This window comes from Thamnophis sirtalis, unplaced genomic scaffold (assembly GCF_051295495.1).
Source record: "Thamnophis sirtalis isolate CommonGarterSnake01/CBP01778 unplaced genomic scaffold, rThaSir2_p1.2 scaffold_4, whole genome shotgun sequence".
In the NCBI taxonomy this organism is placed as follows: domain Eukaryota; kingdom Metazoa; phylum Chordata; class Lepidosauria; order Squamata; family Natricidae; genus Thamnophis; species Thamnophis sirtalis.
The window spans coordinates 124,276,027-124,288,424 of record NW_028261384.1 but is presented as its reverse complement, the minus strand read 5'-3'; the positions used below and the strand labels follow the sequence as shown (position 1 = coordinate 124,288,424).

The following is a 12,398-nucleotide window of genomic DNA, read 5'->3' as shown; positions in this document are numbered from 1 at the left end:
AGATGGAAACTTTTCTTCCAACTGGCACAAACTGGGGACTATCAATAAGGAAATCAAGTATCTAGTTACATAAAGGGCAGAGGTGGTATTCAGCAGGACCTGGCCAGTTCTGGAGAACCAATAATGGAAATTTTGAGTAGTTCGGAGAACCGGTAAATACTACTGACTGGCTCCACCCCCATCTATTCTCAGCCTCTCAAATCCCAGCTGATTGGGAAGAATGGAGGTTTTTCAGTATCCTTCCCCTGTTATTTTGTTTATCTCCTGTTTCCAAACATTGCAGTTTATATATTTTCCGCATAGTTTTAATTTTACTCCTTCTGCTAACTTTACAGTTTGTTGCAGCATCTTGAAATGAATGTGCCCCATGCGTCTATATAGTAAATGTATGCATTCGTCATGGGGTTTAACATTATGATAAGCTGTGCTAGCCATCTGGCCATCCGGTATAACATACAAAGAGCCAAGGTGGCGCAGTGGTTAAATGCAGCACTGCAGGCTACTGCTAGATCAGCAGGTCAGCGGTTCAAATCTCACCGGCTCAGGGTTGACTCAGCCTTCCATCCTTCCGAGGTGGGTAAAATGAGGACCCAGATTGTTGGGGGCAATATGCTGACTCTCTGTAAACCGCTTAGAGAGGCCTGAAAGGCCTATGAAGCGGTATATAAGTCTACTGCTATTGCTATTGCTATACAAACTGTTTTTTAAAGTAGCAGTAACCTTGATATCCTCCTTTTCAATGATACAGATATCTCCCCTAAAGGTTACCACGTAGCCAATGTTAACCAGAGCCCTAACTGATAGTAAATTGAATTTCAGATTAGGTACATATGACATTGGTAACTGCTCATTTAGGAATGAACAACATGCATTACCTTCACCAGATGCCCTCACCTTCCATCCATTTGCCAAAAATACACGTTCCTTGCTCGTGGTCATTTTTACAAACCTTTTTCTATCTCTAGCAATGCACTGTGATGCTCCACTATCAACAACTCACAAATCATGGTTTACTGGTGCATTGCTAGACATAGCCAAAGTAGACATAGCTAAGTTGACATTTGCATTTTTTTCTAGCTCTTCCGGCATTCTGTTGTTTTGCCTTTTTACAAAATCTAGAGATATGTCCCTTGGCTCCACAAGAAAAACATTTTCGAACAGTATAGGCAGTACAAGGTGACTCCTCATGTTGTGATGGTTTCTCTCTCAGTTGTTCCCTCTCCATCCTTCTTCTTAACTCTTCCAACAGTCATGCAGTAATGTCAGTCAATGCTAGTTCATTTCAGGTTATTCAAGAGAAGATACAAATCATCATAACTCTCATCCAGTGAGGAGAATATGATATAAACTTGCTGTATCTCAGAAAAAAATAGTTCTTTTTCATGTAGCTTTTGGAAAACCCCTTTCATAAATGTTAAATGAGCTAACATATCTCCACCTTTCAGAAGATGTGCCCTAAACAGTTTGCATGTAAGATGTATCTGTGCACCTACAGTGTCACGTACATAAATCCTCTTCAAATTCTCAAGTTGTAATGAGTCAAAAGTAGGGGGAAGGCATGAAACCATATACCATATTTTTCAGAATATAAGATGCATCATTTTCCCTTAAAAAGGAGGCTGAAAATCTGGGTGTGTCTTATACACTGAATACAGCATTTTACCTTCTCGAAACTCCACCCCTTCACCAAAATGGCCATGCAGAGCCTGTAGAAGGCTTTCAAAGAGCTCCTAGAGACTGGGGAAGGCAGAAATGAGTGAAAAACTGGCAGTTTTTTGCTCAATTTTGTCCAGCCACCATCCCCAGGAGCACTCTATAAGCGTCCTGAAGGCTATCCATGCCCCTTTTTTTTTGACAAAAAACACGGGCCCATTTTCATGAAAAATGGGCCTATTTTTGCTTGTTAATGCGCCCCCCGCCGAGCATTCTACAAGCCTCCTTAAGGGCTATTCATGCCCTTATTTTCAAAAAAACAGGGCCGTTTTTGCAAAATGTGGGCCGTTTTTGGAAGGTTTGCAGAGTGGAAAAACTTTTTTTTATTTGCCTCTTCAAAACCTTGGTGTGTTTTATATTCCGGTGTGACTTATACTCCAAAAAATACGGTAGTCCATTACCAAACTCTCAAATGTTTAATCATAAGAGAAGTGAGTGTGACTGGATCTTAATCATGAAGGCATGTGATTATAGTTATGGAGGGGGCACTGGTACAACATGTACCATGTCTTAAAACATGTCAGCAAAGAGGAGGGGCAGAACAGATATGCATTTAACTGAATTAGGAGATTGTGAGATGAGAAGGGAGAATTTATCTGGCTACTAATCAATCTCTTGTTCTTTTAATCAGCATTGCTTTCCTTGGATTGAGAAAGCAAGACTCAAAATCTGTTATGATCCCAAGATCAGTTCTTTCTCTCCTGATGAGGAGCTGTCAAGAGATGGGTCACATAATTTCTCCAACTGGAAAAATATTTAAATAGCTTTGGGAAAGGGAATTGCCTATCTACCTAAAGTAAATAAACTTATTTTTTGGGCATGCACAAAACCTAGGGAGACAATGCAGTTTAAGTTTACCATTAGCAACAACTCCACGAGGCTCAGTAGGTGGCATTATGAATCACTCAGATGATAATTATTGTAATCTATAACTTCAGATATGCATAAAACCAATAGAGAGTCAATTTCATTGTCCCAGGCAAAGTGTGGTGAAAAAGATGTGGCTGCATTCTTATGAATGGAGCCAAATTACTTTGGCATTCAAAGAGACTCACATACTTTGCCATGGGTTTCTACTCTCTTTTTTTCTCCTCCAAGCTTCTTTCAACAAGACCTTTAACCCCATCTGCAGTAAGAAACTTCGTTTTCGGCTTAGTTTCCCTGCTCACTTCAGTGATGTAGTCATTGGAGAATTTGTGTCTACTATATATTCTGAATTGCCTTTACTGCACTTTATGGAATTTCCAGAAGGATCTTTGAGAGGAAGGCAAGTACTCCTTTGAAAGAAAATGATGTGCCCTTCAAGGGTTGGTTTTTTTTAAGGGGATTGTATTTAAGATATAAGGGACACAGAGGCTCAGTGACTGAGCTTATCAATCAGAAAGTTCAGCAGTTCGGCGGTTCAAATCCCTAATGCTGTGTAGCGGAGTGAGCTTGCATTATTTGTCCCAGCTTCTGCCAGCCTACCAGTTTGAAAGCATGTAAAAGTCCAAGTATAAAAATAGGAACTACCTTTGGTAGGAAGGTAACAGCGTTTGGTGCACCTTCGACGTTTAGTCATGCTGGCCACATGACCACGGAGACGACTTCGGATTCTTTGGCTTAGAAATGGAGATGAGCAAGCTGTCCCTACCAGTTTTGCAAGTATATCTTAAGTATTTGGATTGTCATTAATAGATGGCACAATCCATCAGCTTCTGCCCTCCAGTTGCATTGTTGCCCTCCATACATGAAACAATCCTTGCAATTGCATTAAACCTCCCTTACTTCTGGAATATCTAAACTTCTGAAATTTAAGAATCAAAGCTTTTGTCCCCATTACTTTTCCTGCCACATTTGTTAAGTGAATCACTACAGTTCTCAAATTAGTAAATTTTGTGATGTGAATCTGGCTTCCCCATTAACTTTGCTTGTCAGAAGTTCCCAAAATGTGATCATGTGATCCCAGAAGACTGCAACTGCCATAAATATGAATCAGTTGCTATGCATCCAAATATAAATCAGGTGACCAAGGGGATGCTGTAATGGTTCTAAGTGTGAGAAATAGTCATAAATCACTTTTTTCAGTGCCATTGTAACTTTGTATGGTCTGTTGTAAGCTGAGGACTTCCTGTACTCATTCAAGCAGACAAATATATCATTTTAGGGGTGAAGAAAAACATTAATATTGTAGAACTAATTGAAATTCTTCTTGCAGGCCATTGCCTAAAAACTTACAGCATGTCCTAGCCTTCAGTTTTGCCATTCAGGAGATCAACATGAATGAGGACTTGTTACCCAACATCACCTTGGTCTCCAAGATACATGAGAATGGTTTTCAGGCAATGAAAGCCTCTGAGAACCTTTTGGCTTTCCTCTTTCTTGGAAGCTACTGCCCCTTCAATTACAGAAAGGGAAAGGACCAAAACATCATGGCTGTCATTGGTGATCTTCCTTCCCAGAACACCATCCAGATAGCCAACATCTTAAATGCCTACAAAATTCCACAGGTAAGGATCTGGGCTCACATAAATGCTCAAGCAGGAAGAGGAAAAGGTGGTACTTAAAAAAAAACTATTGGAGGACCAAAATTGGGGGTAATCTCTCAAAAGCAGATCAAGTTTTTATTTGTTTATTTTGTCAGAGAAATGCAATGCATCTATTACTATTGCAACAGGAGTAATTCTTAATAAGCGCAAACATTTCATTTGGTATGAAAGAAATTGTTTAACTGTCCTTGCTATCTTCATTCTTCTCCTTCTTCTTCTCCTTCTCTTTCCACTTCCCCTTCCCCTCCCCCCTCCTCCCCCTCCTCCTCCTTCTCTTTCTCAGTGTCACTTAGCCATTATTTACTGATATGGTAGCAATGTGTCTGATATTGTATCTCCATCTTCTGGGCATGCCTCTTGTTATTGGACTTTCTCCTCTTGTTCTTTATGCCATAACAATTTTAAATATATTGATCAGTAAAGTAATAGATATAAAACCGTTATAATATACAGAAAAAAGTTATTTGAGTATCAAGATGGGTAATTAATCCTTAATGAATAAGCCTCCACATTTTTTACCCATTCCTATCTGCTATCTGCTGTCTATTTCTGCTTAGCACAATCAAAAACTGAGATGACTTGGTCTAAAAAGTGATGAATGGAAAACAAATGAAGGTCTTATAGCAAAAGCTATAAGGAAAGACTTGTTGATCCCCAGATTTAATATTTATATCTCCCATCAGGATTTTTTTTATTAAAATAAGGTCCAAAAGAAATGTCCTTCCTTACTTCTTGTTGACATATCTGCAAAAACAGTACATTGTCTAAAAGCACATCATTATTATTCCCACTCTGCAGCTCAGTTTTGGCACTTTTGACCTGGCATTGAGTGATAAACAGCAGTTTCCTTCTTTCTTTTGGATGACTCCAAATGAAAACCTCCAGTATGCTGGGATTATTCAGCTCTTGAAATATTTTGGATGGAATTGGATTGATCTTCTCATTCCAGAAGATGCCACTGGAGAGAGATTTCTCAGAATTCTGAGACCAAAATTCATCCAGAGTGACATTTGCATTTCTTTAATTCAGTTTGTTCCAAGAGTGACCACTTATAATCCCAGTGTCATACGGAAGGGTAATCTAAATAACATAGGACGTCTCCTGTGGTATAGTAAAACCAACGTAAAACTTGTTTATGGGGACATGGAATCTATAGAAGGTTTACGAATAATTCTTGAAGGCTATGAAATTGGTAGCAGGTGCCCAATAGAGAGGGTTTGGATCATAAGTGCTCTCTGGGATGTCACATCTGTCTTTGAGTCAAAGACATTCACCACATTCTCCTTCAATGGCAGCTTGTCTTTTGCCCTACACACAAATAGGGTACCAGGCTTTCAAGCGTACCTGGAGAAACTAAATCCATATCACTCTGAAGTCCCTTTGCTACCTATGTTCTGGAGTGCCGCATTTATCTGTTCATTTCCAATAAGCAGTATACTTGCACCAGGCCAAAGAAAATGCACTGGGAAAGAGGATTTGGGGAGTCTCCCTGGAACTGTCTTTGAAATGGAGATGTCTGGCCAGAGCTACAGTATTTACAATGCTGTGTATGCTGTAGCACATGGTCTCCATGCTATATATTCATCCAGAGCCAAGCAGAAGACAAGAGGCAATGAAGAGAAGTGGAATTTTCTGGAAGTCCAACCTTGGCAGGTGAGTTACATTGCCTTTCAATGGGAACGTATCCATAATAGCATAGTTATTTTAATATTTATAAAATTCATTAAGTATACTTTTATGAATGAAGATGAATATACATCTCCCAGGATAATGATGAGAGATTGAATCTGGGTCGGTCAATGGCACAAGAGATTTATTCATCCGAGCTTCCAGACTCATGCTAGAGCCCATCTTCAGAATATTTCCCTCTACTGAAATATATGCTTTGGGCTGTTTATTTTATTCTTTGTATATTTTTTTTATTTTTTTAAGAATTCAAAACATAAAAATTCAATATCTTAATTTTAAGTTCTGTTCCTGATATGTTTTTCATGGTTCTGTTTTTGATAGGTTGGATTGTTTTTTTCCTTTTGTGTAAAGCCAGATGCAAAAAATGAATTAAGCAGTTCTTCTTTCTCTCTGATGCTCATCATCTTCTTGCAATTTTCTCCCACTGGTGGACCAATTGTTTCCTTGACTTTTTTCTTCTTTTTTACATGTTGAAAGAAGGGTTTTGTTTCTCACAAGATTTTGAGCCTTAGTTTTCCTGATTTCATATTTGCAGCCTTGGGTTATTTGTTGATATTCTGCCTTTATTGGGTGCCCCGCTTTCCACCTTTTATATTTGTTCTTTTTGTCTTTCAAATTTATAATTTTAGTTGTATAGAGGCTTCATGGTAATCTCTGAAAATGCTTATTCCTTGTGGAAATTTAGATTTTTATTTCAGATATTATGTTAGATATATGGAAGTAATCTTTTCCCAGAGGCATTCTCTTTCCTTTCCAATCTTCAATCCCAAAAAACTCTCAAATCCAATAAAAGACTCCAATTTTGCAACATTTTGAAGTTGAGTAGCAGAAGAAAAATTTACCAAAGTAGACAGAAGGAAGAATTTTGCAAAATAATAATAATAATTGATGAAATGAAAGGCAAGGGTAGGATAGAATGACAAAACTTGTCTTTCTCTGAGATATGTTTGGTGTAGGCATTTTCTGTCCCATGCCTGAAGAAAATTTGATTTAATATATCAAGGTCATCATTTAACTTATTAATCGTGTTTTCTGGAATAGAACTCCAATAAATATGTTTTCCTGTGATATCCATTATATATAAGGGGCTTGCCACAAAGAAGAGGGAGTCAAGATATACTCCAAAACACTTGAAAGCAGGACAAGAAGCAATGGATGGAAAATAATCAAGGAGAAAACCAACCTAGAACTAAGGAGAAATTTCTTGATAGTTAAAACAATTAATCAGTAGAATGACTTGCTTCCAGAAGTTGTGGGTGTGCTAACTCTGGATGATTTTAAGAAGAGATTGGATAACTATTTTTCTGAAATGGTACAAGGTTCCCCACTGGAGCAGGGAGTTGGACAAGAAGAGATGAACATACCCAAGTTCCCTTCCAAATCTTTTATTCTATTATTGTGTTATATTTCTTGGCAATTGTTTTTATCCATCATGAAGTACAAATAAGAAATATATGTACAAATATATCTATTAGTAATACTTAAACATAAAAATATGAATATAGTCCTGCAAAACAGAATTATGCCGTTGGAACATTAAAAAATACTTTCAACTCAAATGTTTGATTGTTCATTAAAAACTGGTTGAGCACCGTTTGATGAATCCCATATTGTATTGCCTGCTATGGACACCAATTTCTCATTTGTCTCTCTTATCTTTTAGCTTCGTTTATTTCTGAAAAACCTCCATTTCAACAATAGTGTTGGGGAAGAAATAGCTTTCAAAGAGAATGGAAACCTGGCAGCAGCATACGATATCATCAACTTGATTACTTTCCCTAATCGATCCTTTCAGAAGGTCCAAGTTGGACATATTGAACCTCTGAGTTCTCAAAAGGAAGACTTCGCCATAAATACATCTGTCATTGTATGGAACCCCAAATTTAAGAAGGTAAGTTAAACAAACCAAATAAAACATGGGGATATTTTATCAAATTTCTAGAATTTTAAACCAGTAATTTAAGGGTAGTTCCAAGATCATTTGATATCTTCTGAATGTTGTTAGAACACTCTTTTATTGTGGAAAAATGAAGAAGTTCTCAAATCTACATTACACTTTCAGATTGTAGGGAAAGGGAGCTCTGATCACTGGGGTTTTGGACCCTTTGAGTTCAGGGGCTTCATGAGAGCTTAGTGAAGTGGAAGATTCGTCTTTTGCAAGGTAACACTGAATGGATGATTTACCTTTTTCCTTTTAAAAAATTATGAAAAATAACACTTAATCCTATTGGGTGAAGGGTCTGACAGCTCATTATAAAAGGGCTGTTGTCAGACTCAACCTTCGCTGGATTGTTCTCACTTGTTGTACTTAATAAAGAGCTGTTGTTACCATTAACCCTGTGTGTGCCTATCCATTACCCAATCTAACAAGATAGATAGATAGATAGATAGATAGATAGATAGATAGATGGATGGATGGATGGATGGATGGATGGATGGATGGATGGATGGATGGATGGATGGATGGATGGATGGATGGATGGATGGATGGACGGACGGACGGACGGACAGACAGACAGACGGATGGTTGATAGATAAACAGTCAGACCGACAGATAGACAGACTTTCCCACTGATGAGTACTCTGTAGTTTGAATCAGCTGAATCAATGAAAATTGTGATACCACCCTTGAGTGGCAACATAACACAGGAATAATTGGAAAAGGATACCAAATGCTAAACAGGAATATTTTGGCTGTCAGCTCGGCAAGTTTCAACATTCTTTCCCATACATCAGAAATTTATTTTGGATTTTCTTATTACTATTCAAATTTAAAACAGCTCATTAAGGTCATGAGAAACATACTCTTTAATGGTCATCTTTAGGACATCTCAAGTTTCTTTATGTAATGTGAAGAGATGTCCGGATTTGGATCTGTCTTCAAATTTTCAATAGCAGTTCAAAGACTTTTCAGATTTTAAATGCTCCTCTGACTAAGTCTAGCAATTGGTCCTAGGAATTCCAAATTTTGCATTATTAGAAATTACAAGAAACTGTGGTGGGCGGGGTTAGATTTATTTAAAGACCGTGACTGCTGACTGATTGATTCAAAGCTTGATTCTAATCCATTTTAATGTCTTCCTCTGGCCATTCTCATTAGACACCACCTTCTGCCACCTGTGTAGAAAGCTGCCATCCTGGGTACAGGAAATTGATTGAGGAGGGAAAACAGGTTTGCTGCTATGACTGTGTCAAGTGTTCAGAGGGAAGCATTTCCACCATGATTGGTAAGAAAAAAAAGATCTATGATTCTTTTAAAATACATTTTGTTCTAACCAAGTTTGGGTTCTTGAATATACCATATTTTTCAGAGCATAATACACACCATTTTCCCCCCCAAAAGTGAGTGAAAATCTGGGTGCATCTTATACTGTGAATACAGGGTTTTTGGCCTCCAGAAACCCCACGCCCCTTCACAAAAATGAATGCGCAAAAGGTTTGGGAGGCTTGAAAAATGCTCATGGGGACTGGGGAGGGCAAACAGGAGAGAAATGTGGACTGGACTTTGCTCATTCCCTCCCCCCCCCCAGGCCTCAGGAGCACTCTGCAAGCTTCCTAAAAATTATGCATGCGCATTTTTTGGCAAAAAGGGTCATTTTTTTCCTTGTTTTTGCCCCCCTACCAAAAAATGCAGTCCCAGGAGCACTATGCAATCCTCTCAAACTCTCTGCGTGCCTTATTTTTTCACAACAAATGAGGTGTGCAGTGGTTTGTGAGGTCTGCAGAATGCAATATTTTTTTTTAGTTCACCTCTTCAAAATCGCATACTCCCAAAAATACGGTGGTTTTAAAGAAAAGCATGGATTGATTGGGATCTCTCACCAGCCTTGTTCTCTTTCTTCTTTTTAAAGTAAAAACATTTCTTTTTTTAATTGTGTAATCTCTTGATCAGGAAACGTACTGCATTGAATACAAAATAAACTTTAAAAGGATTTTCTTAAAGCAAAACATTTAAGAGGTTTATTGTCTCCCAAAATAACTTCAGGATGGAATAATTTTTAAGAACTTAATTCTATATAAGGTGTAGACTTTTTAGAGAGTTTATTTATGGTTTTCAGATTCCAACCAATGTGAGAAGTGTCCCGCAGAGCAATATCCAAATGAGAAACACCATCAATGTATTCCCAAAATTATCACCTACTTATCCTACAAAGAAGTCCTGGGAGAAGTCCTGACTGGCTTTGCTGTTACTTTTGCTGTCATCACAATTTTGGTGATGGGGACATTCATCTTCCACCAGAACACTCCCATCGTCAAAGCCAACAATTGGGATATCACCTGCACCCTGCTTGTCTCGCTCCTGCTCTGTTTTCTTTGCTCCTTCCTCTTCCTCGGATGTCCAGGGAAAGTCACATGTCTGCTCCGGCAAGCAGTTTTTGGAGTTGTCTTCTCCATTGCAGTGTCTTGTGTGTTAGCCAAAACCATCACTGTGGTTCTGGCCTTCATGGCCACAAAGCCAGGGAACCGCATGAGGTGGTGGGTGGGGAAAAGGCTGTCCGTCTCAGTCATTGTTTTTTGCTCCCTTATTCAAACAAGCATCTGTGCTGTCTGGTGGACCATTTCTCCTCCTTTCCCAGAGTTGGACATGCATTCCCAGCTGGATGAGATCTTAGTCCAATGCAACGAAGGCTCGGAGATCATGTTTTACCTTGTGCTGGGCTACATGTGGCTTCTGGCCCTCATCAGCTTCACAGTGGCCTTCTTTGCCCGGAAGTTGCCCGACACTTTCAATGAAGCCAAGCTCATTACCTTCAGCATGCTGGTCTTCTGCAGTGTTTGGGTGTCCTTTGTGCCCACGTACTTGAGCACCAAGGGGAAATCCATGGTGGGTGTGGAAGTCTTCTCTATCTTGGCTTCAAGTGGTGGTTTACTAGGTTGCATTTTCCTGCCCAAGTGCTACATTATCATACTGAGGCCAGAGCTGAATACGAGGGATCAGCTAGTTAGGAAAAAGAATGATGTGATTTCAAGAGCAACATGAATGATGGCTGAATTCTATGATGCTATAAAAAGAACATGAAAATAATCGGCCAAAGAATTTCATTCAGGAATAGTTTTCTTCTCCCATTTTTTAATAGCAATAACATTTAGATGTGTATACTGCCCCATAGTGCTTTATAGCATCGTCTGGATAGTTTACTATGTAAGCATTATTTTCATACTGCTCCCAAAATCTGGGTCCATCCTTCCATTCTTGGAAGGATGGAAGCCTGAGTCAACCTTGAGTGCCCTCAGGATTGAAGTCAAGGCTTTGGGCAAAGTTTAAAGGCAAATTTGCTCTTACTATGCCCTCTGGGTTCTTAATGTAAGAAACTTCACAAATACACAATAACAAGGAGAAAAAAATGTACAGAACTTTTTCTAGATGAAGACTTCTTTGTTCAGAAATAAAGTGCTTGGGTTTTCCAGAACTGATATTGTTTATTGAGTAAGATTTTTTCTAATATATATTTAGACTTAGACTTAAACTTAGAATAACTTTATTGTCACTTGAAATGTACGCTAATTGGCATACATTAAAATAAAATTTCATTCCATACAGCTGTCAAAGGGTCATCTTCTCCAAAATACACTATATAAAGATGATAAATAAATAAGTAAATAAATAAATTAGCACATGCCCATATACCCAAATATATTGTATGACACAGAGAAATAATACAGTCTAGTTTGGATTTATAAATGTACAGGGTGAGAAAAACAAATCTTGCGAGTTTACCGGATAGATGGCATAGGGAACAAAGCTGTTACAGAATCAGCTAGTCCTGGTAGAAATACTTCAAAACCTCCTCCCAGAGGGAAGCAACAGAAACAGTCCATAAAGTGGGTGTGTGGGGTCTCTAACAATGCTTTAATGCTATACCACTTATAAGCAGTATCCTGAATAATAGGAAGCAGCCTTCCTATAACCTTCCTGGATGTCCTTACCACTCTCTGTATGTATTTTCTGACTGAGGCACTACCACCAAACCAAACAGTGATGAAGAGATTGTTAAAATGATCTCAATCGCGTCTCTGTAAAAAGTGACCAGGACAGAAGGAGAAAGCTGTGCTCTCCTCATGTGACACAGAAAATGCAGGTGCTGGTTTGCTTCACTCAGGATGACATGTGGAGAGACCAATTCAGATTGTTAATTGTTTGCACCCACAGATACTTAATGCTATTGATCACCTTTAGAGCTGCATTCTGGATACTGAGTAGAATATGATGTAAAAAGTGCAAGTAGAAAAATAGGGACCATTTTGGTGGGAAGGTAACAGTGCTCTGAGCACCTCCATATCCTTCATGAGTCATGCCACATGACCACGGAGTCTTCAGACAATGCTGGTTCTTTGCCTTAGAAGTAGAGATGAGCACAGCCCCTAGAGCTGGAAACAACTAGCACACCTGTCTTTATCTTTATCTATTTATTGGTACCCTCTTTCCAACACATTTTCTTTCTAATATCATTTTTTACATTTATGGGA

At 38.6% G+C, this 12,398-nt stretch overlaps 1 protein-coding gene across 1 annotated transcript; it reads left to right on the top strand.

Annotated features, from left to right (window-relative positions):
- Positions 1-2,554: 2,554 nt before the first annotated feature.
- Positions 2,555-11,100, top strand: LOC148046376 (vomeronasal type-2 receptor 26-like). Its single transcript, XM_087714709.1, has 7 exons — positions 2,555-2,597; positions 2,812-2,980; positions 3,911-4,202; positions 5,040-5,894; positions 7,594-7,821; positions 9,031-9,157; positions 9,989-11,100. Exons 1-7 carry the CDS (start codon positions 2,555-2,557, stop codon positions 10,909-10,911), a joined length of 2,637 nt encoding a protein of 878 aa, XP_087570835.1. The 3' UTR covers positions 10,912-11,100.
- The last annotated feature ends 1,298 nt before the right edge of the window (positions 11,101-12,398 follow it).